Here is a 19,270-nt window from a genome sequence, read left to right as displayed (position 1 = left end):
ACAGTAATTTTGAAGATATCGAGATTCAGTCTTCCAATGAAAGGCGCAGCTGACTTGATTGACAGGCGGGAACACTGTAGCGGTTGGCTAGGAGGCTCAAAGCCGACCTCTTTACCTCACAATCGCTCGACAGCAGCAATATGGCTGCCGTAGACGATTGGCCTCAAAACAGCTCTTCAGAAACAGATGGGTGACGTCACGGATACTACGTCCATTATTTAAACAGTCTATAAGAATAGCTAACACCTAGTAGCTCGCACCTTTCAGTCAAAGAGACCAAGCCCCTAATTATAAATCACTTAAATCTTAAATATACTCAGCCTGTACAGTAAACTATCAAGTAGAGCTGGGCGATATTGAAAAAGATGTCATCAAGATAACATTTTTCATATCTGTTTATTGATAATTTTCACTACAAATATCAATTCATTCTTTCACATCATTTTAAAGGCAGATGTTTTTGAGTGAAAGTTGAGGAAACTAAACGTCTTTAAGCCCGCCTACTTCTTGACCTGCAACATGATTGGCTGTTCCATGCCGACTTCTTCTTCTGTTGGGAGCCAGCGTTTAAGACACACTAGCGCCACCCTCTCTTTCCAGTGGTTGGGGGTTGTAATAACAGGTTTAAATATATCAACGTTTTATCTTATATTTGTTATATTTATATTGAGAAAAATATTATCGCGATAATTATCATTTTATCGCCCCACTATCAAGACCAAATTTGTCTCTTGTACCAGTTTGTAAACCTGTTTATTTTTGCTGTGAAGTTTGACATTTTAACATGGGGCTCTATGGGGGTATGACTCACTTTTGGGGGCAGCCTTTAGTGGACACTTGAGGAACTGCAGTTTTTAGGACTTCTGTGTCGGCCTCATATTAAAAACTAGAGTTTGGTGCTTGATTAAAACAAGTTTCCTGTACTTTTTGTGGAGAGCATGGTGAGGGGAGCAGAGGTCAGTCTGACCAGGGATGGAGTCAGTGTTTGGTGTTTCTTTATGAACTTAGAAGTGGCTGAAAAAAATGGCGGTGAAAGAATGTTTTGATAAGAATTCTCTCAAACCTTTCGTGCGCCATGATCCAAATCATGAGTTTGTTCACTCAGACACATGGGAAATAATCTTCCTCTAAACTCTTATAATGCTCCCCTTGTTTTTTCATTTATTAGTTTGATATTTAAGAAACAGCTGAAACATGGTCAGCTGCTCCACTGCTACTGAAAAGAGCCCAATCAGTCAATCAGCTTCTTTTAAGTAAGCGTTCACATGATGCAATGCTGTGACTGTGGAGTTTTGTGTTTGCTCTCTCAGCTACCTGAAGCTGAAGCTATCTATTGTTCATACAAGCAGTCTTTTTCTGTTTGGTCTGTATTGCAGAGTAATGCTGAAAAAATAGAGGAACCAAATTATGTTGGAATGGCTTGTGAGTTTATGTCTAAAAGATCATCCAATGACACAGTATTCCTTCTATCCTGTACGGTCGTAACTCAGCTTTAATACATTATATTTAGATGTCAGTGTGGAGAAGTTCTTCTGCAGGGAGGCTTGAATAATATGTTTTTATATGTAAAGAAAATAAACTGCAGTTCAGGAAAGATGTTCTAAATATAAAGTAAGCAAAATAAAGAATCAATGTCTGTAGAGGACTGAAGAATCCGCCACAGAGTGTTGACATTTTAGACGTGGTTTCAGCATAAAATCGGAGAAGAAGAAGACCGTGTTTTTGTTTCAGTTTTTCAGTCTGTAGTCTGTGCGAGGAGAAAACTGGTTCTCTAAATCCACGCTGGAACGCAGAGCTGGACCCGGTTCAACGTAGATGATTAATGCATCAGGTACCAAACACAAAGAGCTCTTGTGGTGAGGGGACCGTGTGTTTGTGTGCTCCACATTTCACTGCACATTTAACCCCCTCTCCTGTTTCTGCCCGGTCTCTCTCTCTCTCTCTCTCTCTCTCTCTCTCGCGCTCGCTCTCGCTCTTTCTATCTCTCTATCTATCTTTCTCACACACACACACACACACACACACACACACACACACACACACACACACACACACACACACACACACACACACACACACACACACACACACACACACACATACACACACACACACACACACACACACACCTGAACCTCTGCTCCGTCTGTCGTCCTGTACTTTTGAGAGATATGTCAGGTATCAGGATGTAGTTTTGAGCACTAATTAAAGGCAGTGTATTGTCCTGAGCAGGTCAGTTTAGCTGCTGGACAGAGTATCGGTTTACAGTTTTGTCTTGCTGAATGGGATTACATGGAAAGGACCAGCAGCCTGTTAGTGGGTCACATCTTTAGTATGACACATGTAAGAAGTGACCACACAAAGGACTTTTGTTTGAGTCGCACTAGAAGCAGAAAATCACCCAAAACACTCTGTTAAAAAGTTAAGTACAATAACTGAAGGTTTAATCCTGTCTGTAGGATCCCTGCAGAGATACACCATCTTGTTAAAGATGAAGATCATTCTTTGTATGGGTGTAACGATTCATCTACTACATCAATGTATTGATTTATAGTCCTACGATCTGACTGCATCGATCTGTGCTCGGCAAGTTCGACACATATCGATCTAACATCGTTTTAAAAGGTAATAAATCGATTGTATCGATACTAGGAAATAATACATTGGATTTAAGCACGGCAGACTTTATATGGATGTGGGGTTTTTTGCACTTTTAATGATAGACGTTAAACGTTACTCAATTCAGGCTGCCTGTCTGTGACGTCATCACCACGTGCCAGCAGACGACAAAACATATCATGGCGGATGGCAGAGGAGAAGCTGGCGAGAGAGAAATGATCAAGCCACCATTGCAGTCCAGTGTGTGGAAACACTTTGGCTTTTCCAAAGACGGAGATGTTCTACATAAGTTGCTCGCTGTTTGTTGGATATGTAAAGGTCGAGTAAAGTACCACAGCAACTAGGGTTGCAAAGGGGTGAAACATTTCCGGTAAATTTCCATGGGAAGTTAAGCTGAGGAATTTTGGAAATGTGGGAATGTGTGGGCATTAACTGGGAATTGAGGTTAATTTAATGGAAATGTATCATATCCAAGCACAGAAATTTGTTTTGTTATAAGCAGACATCCATCCAAAATAATGAAATTAAAACAGATTTATTTGTAAGTAGAACTTTATCAAGTGTTAAATATTTTATTGAACAATCAATTCTTTCATTGAAGACCAAAATATGAATGTTCAGTTAAATATTACTCATCCCCCCGACCCAACCCATTCAAAAATTAACAAAAATGCAATCCCAACAAAGTCCCATTCAAAATGCAAATAAAAATTGCATGTAGGGAGCGTGGTTTCAATAGCCCAGCAGTAAGCAGTGTGCTATGTGCATGTGATTGAGGAATAGCATAGATATTCAACTGTACTTGCATTAAATCTGGTTGTTTTAGTCAGGATTATACTAAAATATAATTTCCCCAACTATATTTAAGTTCCCTTTATTTAAGTGTAGAGTGTGTATGCGGGAGAGAGGAGAGACAAGAGGAGAAGTTTTTCATTCATTCAAACATTGATTGTTGCTTTGTTGGTTGGCGTGATCACGGCCAACAGTGACCGATTATTAAAACTCAACGTGTTCACGAATCGGCTCGCCATCCCTACAGCGTCCGGATGGACCCTACCATTCATCTACATTTTCTGTAGGACTTACCAAATGTCATTCATTCTTCTGCTTGCCAGAGCCCCGGTGGTGAGAGCTTTTTAGACTCTGATCCGGACTACAGTCCTGAGCAAAGCACCTCATCGGGTCAGAGGGGACAGGCCCGAGGACGAGCGAGAGGGACAGTCAGTAGAGTCAGGGGAAGCAGAGGCAAGAGATGGGGACTTGGAGTGCACGCCGGGGAAATGTACACGCAGGAGGCGGGCAGAACGGCAGGACGGGATTTGAATGGTTTAAAATTTTGGCACCCAAAAAAGGTGATTGGTTGGTGTTTTCCCAGGTTTACTCTGGCTGTAGATAGCAGCTCTTTTTTAAGAACACATTATGTATTGATTGCCATCAGGACATAAAGATCATTTTAACCAGTACAACAAAAAGTGTATCTAAATCTGATTATCAACGCTAGCTTTCAGAGCCAACCTTCAATTTCATAAATTTCTGGTTTATTCCCGTTAATTCCCATGGAAAGTTTCCAACTCTGAAAATTCACAGAGTTTTGCAACCCTAACAGCAACACAACTAATTTATTGGACTTGGTGAAAACTCAGCTCCGGTGAAAAACATCACGGCAACTACAGGAATCTAGGACTGTCCAGTATCAAGGTCTTTATCTCACAGGCACACTGGTTGAATTTTTGGCAAAAACGTTACTGAGTCGACTGAATCGTCTCGGATCATATCGTTCTAAATGAACCAATATCATCCTTTAATCGTATCGGCAACCACGAATCTTGTTACTAATCGAATCGTTGTTAAAAAGAATCGTTACACCCCCTAATTCTTTGACTAGAAACGGATAAAGTTGTCGGTGAAACAAGTGTGGATAGCAAAGAACTTAGTTGAATTGACCGGCCCCATGTTTCGACTCTTTGTCACTGATACCTGATCTACCGTTTGAGTCAGTACTAGACCGATACTCGACACCAGGATTGGATTCGTGCACCGCCAACTGTTACATCACTCTCTATAAGTCACCCGACTACACCGACAGAAACAGTGATTTCAGCTCTCAGAACACAGGAGTTGCTGCTCTACCTCTGCCTCAGTCGGTTATGATTTTTTAAAGATTACATATGAAACAGTTTGTAGGAAAGTGACAGACTGTCACTGTCTGGCAGACTTTTTGTCTCTTTCTTGTATCTGGTGGGAAAAGACTGCAGTGAAGTAAGTCAGAGGGAGGAAGGAGAAAACAGAGCCGGACAAAAGACTGATCCAGAAAAGAGAGGGGAGGGTGGGAGGTGGGAGGTGGGGTCTGCTTCTGTCCAAAATGAGCCGTTTAATGAGTCCAATTACACGGCTTTAAAACCTGTCTGATGTCATGGCTGCTGCTGTCCTCGCGGGTTGTGTAACATGCAGACACAAAGAGCTGGGACACAGCGGACAATAAAGATATGGACATTTTGATTTATTTTCCTAACTGCTGTATAAACAATCTTTAAAATAAAGACTATTTAACGGCTGTTCAGGAGCTTTTTGATCCTATGAGGAACTCTAGCGTTGAATTTGTGGCGTGTTTTGTTGAATAAAAGGCTCCAAATATCTGTTTCCTTCATTCTGGATCAGTCTGTTGTTTGGTCTTCGAAATGTCAGAAAACAGTTAAAGACATTTGAATCAGAATTTCCAAAAATGACGTCCTCAGATGCCTTGTATTGTCTTAGAGCACAGATTTTGTCTGTTGACTATGATTGAAGAGAGAGGAGGAGAATAAAAGGAATGACCTCTAATTGTTAAATGGTTGAAGCGGGTTTAAGCATGTCTTATTTTATCAATCAATCTTTATTTATACAGCACCAAATCACAACAAATGTTATCCTAAGATGCTTTACGAACAACGAGTCTAGACCGTACTCTATGTTCTATTATTAACAAAGACCCAACATCAAGACAGGATAAGATCCAGTCCCCTCTTACAGACAGGACTCAGTCTGATCTCATCTTAATCCATCATGAGCAGAGCATTTTGCAGCATTTAGCTAGTTACAGTGGCAAGGACAAACTTCCTTTAACAGGCAGAAACATACAGCAGGATCAGACTCATGTTAGACACACATCTGCTTTTATACCTTTCAGAACGAGCATGTGCTTAACCTTCATCCAATAACATTAAATGAAGAATGTATTAATAAATATAGATGATAGAGATGGTTGGATTAATCAGTTGGGCTGATGTGTGCAGACACTGCAGGCAGTTTTTTTTAACCGAATTTCCCTCCCTGGGATAGACTAATACTAATAACTAGATTAAACAGTTTCTGGCTTGTGTTGAATATACATGCTAAGATCATACTTTATTGATCCCGGAGGAAATTGAATTGTTGTTGCAACATGGGCATAATAGCAGGTAGTAGTACAAGAAAAAGGGTAGAAAAATACAAATAAAGAAAATAAATCAGAATAAAAATAGATGATAAAATAACATTTTCAAGTTATATACAAATGTTACATATCTTATAAATACTTAAAAACAGGCAGTTTAGACATGTTATGCTGTTATGTTGTATAGTAATGCAGTGTAGTTTTTCTACCGACATAAATATCAGTCAGTCTGTAGCAAAACCCCCATATATTTTTTGATTTCATTCAATATTCAAGATTCAAGAAAGCTTAATTGCCAAGTGAGCTCGCACACACAAGGAATTTGACGTAGTGATTGGAACACTGGTATTTAACAACAAGACAGTAAGGACACAACAACACAGTAAGGGCAATAAATATATAAACCTAAACACAAATCCAAAAATTCTAAATTAAAAAAAAATAACTATCTGTACAAAGAAAGTTATAGAAGTACTTTTAAAGACATAAAAGAGGAGTTAAATTAGCCTAAGCCAGAGTGCATAACATAACATAATAAGATATGTTATGGAATAATTTACAATATTGCACATGGTTATGAGCTATTGCACCAGAATATTTGCACGGCAAGGCAAGTTATTTATGAAGCACCATTCATACATGGAGCATATCAAAGTGCTTTACAGAGTTGTAAACAAAAAAACAGAACAGTAACAATCAACAAAATCATACAGCAAACACTTAAAATATTTAAATTTTATATGCAGCCATTATGTTGGATCTACTCTCTCTCTGTGTGTACTTATGTAACTTAACGTACATCGTAAATAGTGTCGGGTCTTATTATTTAAATTAGGAGGGAATAAATCAACTAAAACCTGTCGCTGACTAAAATAACCATGCATTTTAGATTGTAGTGTGCATGTAATAACTGGTGTTATTATTATTATGAATTATTAAATTGTTGTATTTCATCAGACGCAAATACAATGTGATATCAGCATTTTATATCGGCCAATGGCTGAGCTGCTCTCTCGTTATTAACATCTGCTTTTGAAACCACGATATCAGTCGACTGCTGAGAGACAATGATGGGCTTTGAGGTAAATTCTAGGTGTTGCATGATGGGTAATTGCGACAGAAAGGAGTGCAAACATCCTCGTTTGATGTGTGTTTTCTGTCTTTGATTTTTCTGATCGAGTAGAAACGATTTCCATGTTTATGGTTCCTACAGAGACGTTGTTTTCCCGTGGTCACATTCAGACTCTGAGCTGTCTCTCTGTTTGTCTTTATGTGTGTTTCTCACTGGATGGATGCACTTTGTCGATCTCTAATAGAGTTAAAGAAACAGCTGATCACTTACACAAACACGCTCTCAGGCTCTGGGGACTCAATCTCAGCTCAGTTTGGTCTTACACTCTCTTGTCAGGGGGTCTCTAGTGGTCTGTGAGGGTTCAGGTTCAGAGTTCAAATCCTGATGTGTCAGGGGGAGGGATGGGGGGGGGGTCTGATGCAGATGAGTGCTGCTGCAGTGGAGGGGGAGGTGCCGTCCAGCTGTGATGGTAATTAAGGCAAACAAAGAGGAGAACGAGCTGCACAGCACTCTTTCCACCCCCATGCAAACACAGCACACACACTCCCACCACCCCACCACCCCCACATCTCCTTCCTCCTATAATCACCAAACGCCCCCGCACACAGCACACAGCAGATTCTGGTCCTGATCTGTAGAGAAGAAGTTTGTGTCCCAACCTCAGAAGCTTTTTTTGTTTCCTCACATGTAGAATATTTCAGGACAGATTTCCAAAGTTGGTTTTCAAACCAGGTCCCTCACAGCGTGAATGATGGGAAGGGAGATGTCGTAAAAAGGTGACGCTGCAGTAGTCACCGTGTAATGTTTACAAGATATCCAAGATGGCAGGTGAACAGAGTCTGACTCTGATCGCCGCTTTTGTATTTCTATGAGTGCTACTTGTAATTGGACGTATTCAGTGTCAATAAGTGCGTGGAAAAGAACATGCTGGGTGTAGAAAAGAGGATGAAGGATCAATCAAACCAGCCTCATGCTTGTGGGGACTTCCACTTGCTGTGTTCACACATCAGAAAATCAGAAATTGCATCAGGAGGCTGGTAGGAAAAGTCTGGTTTAATTTGGGAAGAAAAAATGTGTCTGTTTGTGTTCACACATGCAGCTCAGCCGGAAAATTTGAGTTTAGTGCATGTGAAAACACAACGAGAAGTTTACATACACTACCAGTCAAAATTGTGGACACACCTTCTCATTCAATGTTTTTTATTTATTCTAATTATTTTCAACATTGTAGATTAAAACTGAAGACATCAAAACTGTGAAATAATATGGTTTTGCCATAATCTGGATTACAACAGTAGTCAAATAGGGCTATCCATTGTGTACTAACCCTACCTCTGAACAACTGATTGTCTCAAACACATTAAGAAGGCAAGTCATTCTACAAATGAACTCTTGACAAGGCTCATGTTAATTAGAAACCATTCCAGGAGACCACTTCATGAAGCAGACTGAGAGAATTCCATGAGTGTGCAAAGCTGTAATGAAGGAAAAAGGGGGCTACTTTACAGAATCTAAAATATAAAACATACTCTGGTTTAACACTTTTTTGTGAATTAAATAATTCCATATGTGTTCTTTCTTTTTTATACATTTATTATCAATCTACAGTGTTTCAAATAATTAAGATAAACACAAACCCTTAAATGAAAAGGTGTTTCCAAACGTTTGACTGGTAGTGTATGTGTTATCCTTTATCACACCCTGGGTTTTAAAATCCATCCCTCCAGTTTCTTCTCCTTTTCTGGGGTCAGGTCGCAGTGGCAGAAGGCTAAGCACGTCCATTCAGGCACCCCTCTCCCCCCTCCAGTGTGCTTAAAATCGTGTGTTGTATTTAAGCTTTTTGCCACTATACGTTTTTGTGTTCGTTTCCTGCACCCTCAGAAAGCAGCAGATTATAGTTATGAGTGTTGTTTGAGAATATGTTGTCAATAATAGAACATATTTGGAGCATAAAGCTGGAGACAATTTTAAACAACTGTTCCTTTTAAAATGACTTCAATGACTTAAAATCCATTAATAGACATCAGCTCTTCTCCGGTGACATGTATTGATCATTGACTGTTTTTTTCTGACTAGAATACATGTACTGAGTATCCTCTGTGTCTTTTTAAAGGTACAGCTACTGATTATATTCTATCTTTTTAAAGGTACATGTACTGGACAGATTGGGGCGAGGTGCCGAAGATCGAGCGCGCTGGGATGGACGGGACGAATCGCTCGATGATCATCGACAAAGACATCTACTGGCCCAACGGTCTGACATTAGACTACAGCCAGCAGAAACTGTACTGGGCCGACGCCAAACACAACTTCATCCACCGCTGCGACCTGGACGGATCCAACAGGTACAGAGAAACAACCAGAACCAGAAAAAGGACCAGGACCTCATCCTAGAGCAGGATTTTATTCTGGAGAGGACAGATTCATAAACTAGATTTATATTTTAGTTTTTAACTTTAATTTAAAAAAAAAAACACTAGGTCCACGTCAATGTGAAGCTTCAGTGTTCGCATATTAGCATGAAGAGCTAATTCTGAAGTAATGAAAACTTCAAATGAACTGTCTAAACAGAGTTTTTTTTTAATGTTTGCATCATGCTATCAGTATGTTTCTGAGTACACAACAGTTTAAGATCCTATTGATGAAAAAGTACCAATTTAGCATATTTTATAAGCAACAGATTTCAATATTTTTACTCATTTGTACATCATAATGTCTAAAAACTGTTTTCAGGTTTTAAGAAATACTGTAATTACCCTTGAAGTTTGATAACCTTTCAAAAATAATTGAATAAAAAATAGATTTTGGAAATATTTCATGAATTTATTACCTGATTTATAAGAACAAATATTTCCATGCTCTGACGTCCTGATTGTATATCAGTAAATAAAAACACAGATTAAAGAATAGAGGCTTTCTCTTAATAGTCGGATGAGATCTTTGCAAAGTGGAGAGTGATGCATTCTGGGGGATAAAACCCTGCAGCACAGTCCATGTGATTTTTTTGTAATGGTGTGCAAAGTATCATTGCAGCCCATGTATTGGAATAAAAATGGGGTTTAGCTTATTTAATGGCTATTTTTAAAATTTTGCAAACCCTTGACACAATATTAGAATCATTAATTTGAATAAAATGATCAGCACTGCTGCATGAAAATTAGTAGAAATCCTGCTGTCAGACTTGTGTTTGCAAAAAGATTAGAATTTCAAAGGTAAAAATACTCTATGCAAAGTTTGAACTACTTCTTATAGTTTGTGTAGTTTAATCTGAAGTTGATCAACATGTTTCATCAATTGATGTCATATTTGTGTGACATTTTTTAAGAAACTAAATACAACTCTTTCACAAATTTAAAGAAGAAAAAAGTGCATTAAATCCTCCTGAAATAAATTGATTTGCAAATATCAGCCACTGAAAAGTTAAAACTCCACTACAGTTCAAGATCCTTAAAGTTCAGTACAGTAGTTGGAAAGCTGAGATGAAAGGAGAAAGCTGCACCCCTTAAAGAACCAGCACTCTAAACTTGTATTGTGTATTTGTGTGTGTGTTTCAGGGAGGTGGTGGTGAAGGGGGACCTGCCTCATCCGTTCGCCCTCACCCTGTACGAGGAAACGTTGTTCTGGACCGACTGGAACACACACTCCATACACTCGTGTAGGAAACAGACCGGAGCGGACCAACGCATCGTCCACTCCGACATCTTCTCCCCCATGGACATCCACGTCTTCAGCGCCAAGAGACAGAACATCTGTGAGTCCAAACACGCTTAGACCGTCATCACTGACAGAATTTAACTCACATTAATCACTTTATATCACTTTATACCGGTCATATGTGAACAGATAGTAATGTTGAATTAAAACCTTTTAATGACAACAGCCTAAAGTTCAAAACTTCTGCAGGAATTAGCCTGATCCTTCTCCATGGCATGAAATATATCATCCTATCCCAAGATGAGACATTCAACATGTTGGCAGTTTTTTCTTGACCTGATCTCGGTGTGAACTGAAGTAACCTTCCCGGTAACGCTGGTCTCCAAGGCTGTGGTGGAGTTTGTTAACTTTTAGACGAAGTCTGCAGATATTCTTAATGTTTCTTGTGTCAACAAATCCCATGATCTGACTCAAAGCCACAGCTTAACGAGTCCAAAACTTGATTCCTGATCTTCATCGTTGGTTTTGAAATCAGATTTGTTTACAGAAAGGGAGACAAATATTTAGTTTAAAACGCCAAAACTCTGAAAGCCTGATTCATCATTTTAAAGGATGTTTCTCAGAATCGGCGTGAACAACAGATGAACTTATGTGAACTGTGATCAGCAGCAGCATGTTTTACACCCTGCCCTCCTCTTCCTCCTCCTCCTTCTCCTCTGTGGGGAGGATGGCGATTGCAAAACAGCGTTTAAGCTCCATGAGTCAGACAGAATCTTAAAAATCGTTATTTCTCTTAGGAATCTGTTGATGTTAGCTGATGGTGCAGCCTCAGCTCACCTGATAGCACGTTTGATCTGATTCGTTCATCAACACAAAGACAAAGCAGAAACCCATTGTTCTGTAATTTTTTTCATAAAATGTATTTTAGATTAATTTCTTTAACTTGAATCCATTAAAATGTAAAAAAAAAACACTTTATTTCGCATCAGTTCAGGGGCGCTTGATTAGCTCAGTCGGTAGCACAGGCGCCCCTGAACTGATGCTACAGTGGTCGCAGGTTCGACCTTGCCCTGTAAGAATTCGGAGCATGCCGTCCCTAAATCTCCTCACCTTGTATTCCTTTTCCATCTTCACTGTCACATCGATGAAAAAGTCCTAAAATTAATCTTTGGAAAACATAAATGCAGCATAAAATCTTAATATGATCATTTTTTATTGTTTGTTTATGTTTTTTTTTTCACAATATGTTTATTGACATTTTTTTTTATTACACACATGAACAGTCAAGAACATAGACAAAGACTCATCCAGCATACACACACAAAAAAGCAAAACAAAACAAAAAACCACCTACTCCATCTGCCCATATCAAAATCAATTGGCAAGTGTGCAAAATAAATTAAATTAAATTAGCCAATTGTGATTCTCACAGTTTCTTTTAGAGACAGTTCATGTTAACATCCCTGATGACAGCCATGTATGGCTCCCAGAGCTGAATAAAGTCTCTCAGTTTTCCTTGGACAATGTATGTCTGCTTGTTTATTGTTTATTTATTTGCACACTTAAAAGAAAATACACACAAAAAAGAGTAAAGATAAATAAGATACTGTGCAGGAAGAGGCAGAAAACTCAGAGAGCTTATCTGAAGCCTCCACCCAAATAGTGTTCTAATATCAAAAAATAATTAAAAAAATACTAAATTGACTCATATAAAGAAAATAGTTGATACTTAAAATAAAATAACATAAGAATTTACAAAATTAACAATTAATATAAATACAGTTATTACATCAACAGAATTCAAAAGTATAAAATGTGTATGGACGCCTGTTTATGAATATGTGGTTGAGTATAATTAGGTAGCAGTGGTTAAAAGTTTTTTCAAGCATCCTTTTTAACATTTTAAAGATAAAAAGTTTTTCGCCACATTGGAATAAATATTCTAGAATTTGCTGTCCCCTGAAACGTATTGAGAATTGACTTCTACAGGTCAAACATTTAGGAGGAGGAAGAAATAAAGATTGACCAAAGTTTGGACTTTCAGGTCTCATTTTGTCACGTTTGGGAATATTTTATTTCAAAAGCGTCATATTATATTGGTCTTAACTCTGAAACTGAAGCTGTGGTGATTCAACTTTTAGGTGATTCATCAGCCACACTAATAAATCGATCAATATCAGGGAAAGAAATAATTTAACTTTTTACGTTTTGAGCCAAACTTTGAGTGACATCACTTTGGACAGCTTTATATAATCAGACTCTGCCCGGTGTGGATCAAATGATTCTCATTCATAGAGTTTGGTAGGAGCTACAGATCATCCACAGAGCTGCTGATCATATTACCTTTACAAAAACACGTGATAAACATGTAAAGACTCTTTAGGATCTAAACTAAGTGTGTGTGTGTGTCCCATGTGTTTTCAGTGGCAACAAGCCCATGCAAGGTAAAGAACGGAGGATGTTCTCACCTGTGTCTCCTCTCCCCGAGGACGCCGTTCTATCAGTGCGCCTGTCCCACTGGAGTCCAGCTGCTGGAGGATGAAAAGACCTGCAGAGACGGTTAGTACAACACTCTTCATCAACATCATAATCATCATAATAATCATCATCACACCTCTCCTGGTTTTGTGTCCCTCTGATCCTCTGAGGTTTAGAGGGTCAGTGTTAGTTTTCAGGGTAATTCTCTTATATATGTATTTGAATTTATAGGAATGGAGTTCTTCAGTTTAAACTCATGAACTCAAAATGATATTTCACCTCTATTCCATAAATTTCTATGGAGAAATCACGAAGACAAGAAGTGAAACGTTGCTGCAAACGTATTAAGAAATATCGAATTTTTCTGAAGGGAACTAAAAGTGTTGACACCAGCAAGGAGACGCCTGAAAAACATCCTGTGCTGCACGTAGACACCAAACACTGACTGATCATCCTGAACATCGAAACCTTTAAATCAATGAATCACTTCCTCCCTGAAAAAGAAGAATAACATAGTAACTGTGAGTGAAACCCCTGCAGAGGAAACTCAGCGTCGTTATCTGGAGTTTTGGTTAAAATGCTTGAGTGGAGAGAGAACAAGGTCTGAATGTTTCCTGATGTGAGTCAGGAGTTTAGAGATTATCTATCAGAATAAAAATCAAACACCTACTCACTCTAGAGTTATTGTTTACAGGGAAAAAGTTCCAGTCAGACACATTAAATTCATGACTGTGAGTTTAAGGTTTCTTACTCTCAGGTCAGCACCAAACCTCCTTTCATTTTTCTCAGATTTTAAAACATAGATGCTTTTAGACGTAGATTTCAACGCTCATACCAAACCTTTCTATACCTCTTCTCTGATCGAAAATGTGCCCGCTTTTCAAAGTTCAAAGTTCAAAGTCTTCTTTATGGTCAAAAACTGCAGTATGCACCAGACATATAGAGGATTTGATATTATGTTTCTTTCTCAGACCCTAGCAACGACAACAACAGATAAACATAGGAACAAGCTGGAAAAAGATAAGCTAAAATTAAAAAGTGCAATTTGAAATCAAAGTGAGTCTCTCAGTCTGCTGGTTCTCGCCCGGAGACTGCATAATCTCCTTCCTGATGGTAACAGGCTGAAGAGGCTGTGAGACAGGTGGGAGGGGTCACCTGCTATGCTTTTACATTTACACACACAAACAGCAGTGCAACAAATCTTACTCAGTCTTTCTCTGATTTAAACGTGCATGCTTTTACATTTAGTGTCCTACTTTGAGGCTGGCACGAAACCTCCTTCACTTTTTCTCTGATTTAAGAACATGCATGTTTTATTGATCTCTCCAAACGTCACCCACTTATAATTCTTTAGTTTTAAAACATGCATGTATAGTCTTTACTTTCATTCTGGGCCCACACCTCTTTTACTTCAAGTGTTGATTTAGAGTTTTATTTTAAAGCTTTTGCAAAACCTGATTCAGTTTTTCTCTGATTTGAGAACGTGTATACTTTTAGATTTACATTTGGTTACTTTAAGTCTTCTATAAAATGATCACTCACTTCATTTCTGAGTGAAAAACATGTCTTTATATTTAGATAAACATGTTAACTGTAGGCCCAGCACCAAATCTCATTCACTTTTACTCTGATTTAAAAACAAGCTTTTTTCATTGATCTTTCCAAATGTCACCCACTTGCTCTTTAGTTTTAAAACATGCATGCATAGTCTTTACTGTCATTCTGGGGCTACACCTCTTTTACTTCACCTCTAATTCAAAAGGTTGCAAGCTTCCAGTGTTCATTTAGACCTTTATTTTAAAGCTTTTGCAAAACTTGATTAAGTTTTTCTCTGATTTGAGAACATGCATGTTTTATTGATCTCTCCAATCATCACCCACTTGCTCTTTAGTTTTAAAACATGCATACATAGTCTTTACTTTCATTCTGGGCCCACACCTCTTTTACTTCATCTCTAATTCAAAAGTTTGCAAGCTTCCAGTGTTCATTAAGACTTTTATTTTAAAGCTTTTGCAAAACCTGATTCAGGGTTTCTCTGATTTGAGAACATGCATGCTTTTAGATTTACATTTTTTTTACTTTGAGTCTTCTATAAAATGATCACTCACTTAATTTCTGATTTAAAACATGTCTTTATATTTAGATATACATGTTAACTGTAGGCCCAGCACCAAACCTCATTCACTTTTCTCCTAATTTTCGAATGTGCACACTCCGCTGCTCCGTCTCGTGCTCCTCCTCGTCTCCGCGCTCTCAGAGCAGCTAAAGGTTGTGTTGGGCTGACCTGCAGTTGCCAAGGTAACCCCACTCCATCACCAGCGTTTGAATGGCAGCCCCCCCTCCTCTTCCTCCTCCTCCTCCTCCTCCTCCCTCCTCTCAGCCTCTTTTATTTACATTTTTTGGTTCAGTACCCCGGCCTGCGGAGCGGCAAGGAGTGAAGGCGGGGAGGCTTTTGTGAGGGACGGGATCACATGTTCCCCCCGCAGACAATGTCCCCTTTCACTGCCGGGGTTTAACTATTTCACCAGAGGTTTTTTTTCTCCTCTTCTTCTGCTTCTCAAACCAGAGAGGGAAACGTGGTCGCAGTCTGACCTGAGGGCTGAAGTTTATTGTTCGGCTGCAGCACAGAAACCTCAAAATGTTCATGTTGGGATGACGAAATCTGTTCATTTGTTGCTTTTGTTCTGAAGACCACAGAGAGACAGTTTGGTTTAAACTTTGAGGAGAAGTGATTTAGATGATGGGAGTGAAAGGTTCAATCTACAGAAAAGATGCAGAACAGAAACTAGAACTAAAACAAAACTTGATCCATGTACAGGTCAACCGTCACGTTCTCCTCCTCTCCAGTCCGACTGTTTTTTCTTTCTTTGAAACTTTTAAAGACGTCACGATCGACTTGACTTGTGCAATTTTCACATCAATAACTGAAGATTTGCTTTGATAAACAAGTTTCATTTCCTCCATAAAATGTTGAGGAAGCAATATTTTTATCTACGAGTCCTCAGATAACATCTACAACTTTTATGAACCCATTAAAAACAAATCTCATGATGAAATAAAATAATCTAATCGTCATGTATCTGCAGGAAGGATATTCAGTTTTTGTATACTTTGTTGTCTTTGTTTGTGTTCTTCAGTGTTGAGACTGAGGCGTTAGAAATCAAGCAGTAATGATTATTTTCTCATCTGTATTCTATATTAGAGCTGGGCGATATTGAAGAAGATGTTATCACGATAACATTTTTCATATCAGTCGATATCGATACTTATCACGATAAGTATCAAATCATTATTTCATGTAAATTTTGCTCCTGAGTGAAAGTTGAAGAAACCAGACGTTTGTTAGTTTGTATCTGGATTTAGTTTTCTGATAATCTTCTTAAATCCATCTTTTTTGGCGGTGCTAACAGGAAGCAGATCTTTTGTGTAAGATGAGATTTTTGTGAAGTTTCAGTAGATTCTTATTTTTCTCAGGTTGAGGTAATTTGTGTGATTTGATTTCAATTTACAACAAATATATATCACATTATATTCTATGTATCAGTTTAGTATTGTTTGAGAAGTGCCCTCCCTCATAAGTTTGCCAAGAGTTATGGGTGGAGTGATCTTGTTTCCCACAGTGCAGTGAATGCATCGCGGTTATTCAGTGTTCAGTCGTACTTTGGTCGCAGTGGACATTAAACGTGTTCGAAATGTACAGCAGAAGTTATCTCCCTGCTCTTCCTTTACCCACATCCTGAAAGGGGGTGTAATAACAAGCGTCAATGTGTCAAATTTTTATCACATATTTGTTATGTTATCAAATTATCGCCCAGCCCTATTCTCTATGAACTCTTTGAAACTGATCTGTAAGTAGCTTGAGCTTTCAATCTTAAGGAGTTATCATGTTGTTTGTTTATTCATGAGGTTATTACGGTGGCCCTGAAGTGCAAATCACAACAGCAAATCAGAAAACACAACAGCAATTTAGAAAACACAACGGCAAATCAAAAAAATGATAGACCAGTCCAATCAGCAACGAGTCATGTCCCCCGAGGGTACCTACTTCTTCCGGTTTGGTTAATGTTGTTGTGTTTTCTGAATTGCTGTAGTGATTTCTGAATTGCCGTTGTGATTTGCACTTCAGGGCCACCGTAGGTTATATTGTTACAATGCGTGAAGAGTGAAGGAGGCGCTAATGATGCGGGAGGATGATTTTTGCACAATCCTGTTGGACCTGATCTAAAATTAAAAAAACGTAACCTTAACGTTTAGTTTCAACTAATTTTTAGGGAAATAAAGAGTTTGAAGTTATCAGAGAAATGTCACAAAAAGAAAAAATACTGATATATATATATAGACTGTGTGTGTGTGTGTGTTTGCTGCAGAATTATCCTTCAGAACATCTTTACACAATGCTTATAGAAATACAAAATCTCACACACTAAAAAATGTTAAAATTTGTTAAAATGAAACAAAAAAAGTTTGTATTTATTTTGCTAAATTGGTTGAACAGACATTTTCAATTCCTGTTTTTTGTGTTTGTTTTTGTATTCATTATTTTTGTATCGAGTATTTTTCTTAATATATCTCAATTTATTATTATTCCTTGACTTCCATAACGTTTTGGCTCAGGTTGTTTAGATTCTAATGATAAGACAGAGAAATGGCGTGCTCATTCGAAATTACTAAAAAAATTACCCGGTGCTGCTGACCCTAAAAGTTCACAAAGTTGGAAAAATCTCAGCACTCGTAGTTCAGCTCAAAACTTTTATTTTAGAAATTGACAGCAGCTTAAAGAAATGCGTTCATTTCTTTAAGCTGCTGTCAATCTCTAAAATTAAAAGTTTTTGAAGATTCTAATAATATAAAGTGTTTCATAGGATTTAAGATTTTTCATCACAATACAGAAAGTCTAAATATAACTGCACTGCAGGACTATTTCTATTGATTTATTCCAAGTAAATGATCTATGACAGAAAAACAGCTAACAGATTTTGCTCTCTACTTTTTTGATGAATGATTTCCAGTTAAACTCACTTGATCAGATTTTTTTAAAGAGCACAAACTGTGATATTTGAGCTTTTTATTAAATCTAATTTCATGATAAAGTTGTTGAAAACCTGCTCATTACACCCAGCATGTTTCCTTGGTCCACTTAAGTTGAGTGAGTACTTTTGTGTGACTGTCTCTTTAAATCTGTGACCTCCGACCTTTCAGGTGCGACTCAAATGCTGCTACTGGCACGGCGGACCGACCTTCGGCGGATCTCTCTGGACATGCCGGACTTCACCGACATCATCTTGCAGGTGGACGACATCCGACACGCCATCGCCATCGACTACGACCCGGTGGAGGGATACATCTACTGGACGGACGACGACGTCAAAGCAATCCGCCGCTCGCTGCTCGATGGCAGCGACGCGCAGTTCGTCGTCACGTCGCAGGTGAGCCACCCGGACGGCATCGCGGTGGACTGGATAGCCAGGAACTTGTACTGGACGGACACGGGGACGGACCGCATCGAGGTGACACGGCTCAACGGAACCATGCGCAAGATCTTGATCTCTGAAGACCTGGACGAACCACGAGCCATCGTACTCGATCCTGTGGCCGGGTGAGTGTTTCAGAAGAAGAGAAGGAGATAAAGCAGTAAAACGAGAGATTCATTGTTGGCTTCTTCTAAATCGTACAAACAAATCTGAGCTTGTGTCGTCACCACTGTGTGACAAATTCAGACAAAGGGTTAATCATTTAAGAGTTAATTGAAAGAAAGAACGGATTGGCCAAAAAGGAAGATGTGCTAAAATAAAAGTGAACAGAGTGGTCTGTGATTGTATATTTATAATTTACCGTGCATGTGATATTTAATGATCAGGATTAACTCAATACATAATCACGTTCTGGACATCTCACACAGATATGAACACTTTGGTGGATCTTGAGTTCTCGGACAGAGTATTCAAAAGTCTGTCCAGTGAGCACCAACGCCCCTGCACTCACACACATTCATTTTTATATTCCTCACCTGCAAACACCTGATATGACAGCAGGAC

General features: G+C 38.7%; 1 protein-coding gene across 2 annotated transcripts in view; it reads left to right on the top strand.

Moving 5' to 3' along the window:
* lrp6 (low density lipoprotein receptor-related protein 6) overlaps positions 1 to 19,270 on the top strand; it is a 51,618-nt gene that overhangs the window by 10,565 nt on the left and 21,783 nt on the right. For both annotated transcript variants that reach the window (XM_034673299.1, XM_034673300.1), the window contains exons 3-6: positions 9,251 to 9,448; positions 10,658 to 10,854; positions 13,182 to 13,316; positions 18,435 to 18,831. In XM_034673299.1, the coding sequence (XP_034529190.1) occupies positions 9,251 to 9,448; positions 10,658 to 10,854; positions 13,182 to 13,316; positions 18,435 to 18,831 (927 nt within the window). The remainder of the gene's footprint in view (positions 1 to 9,250; positions 9,449 to 10,657; positions 10,855 to 13,181; positions 13,317 to 18,434; positions 18,832 to 19,270) is intronic.

The sequence above is a fragment of the Notolabrus celidotus genome, chromosome 21 (assembly GCF_009762535.1).
Source record: "Notolabrus celidotus isolate fNotCel1 chromosome 21, fNotCel1.pri, whole genome shotgun sequence".
Classification (NCBI taxonomy): domain Eukaryota; kingdom Metazoa; phylum Chordata; class Actinopteri; order Labriformes; family Labridae; genus Notolabrus; species Notolabrus celidotus.
This window is presented reverse-complemented; position numbering and strand designations above follow the sequence as displayed.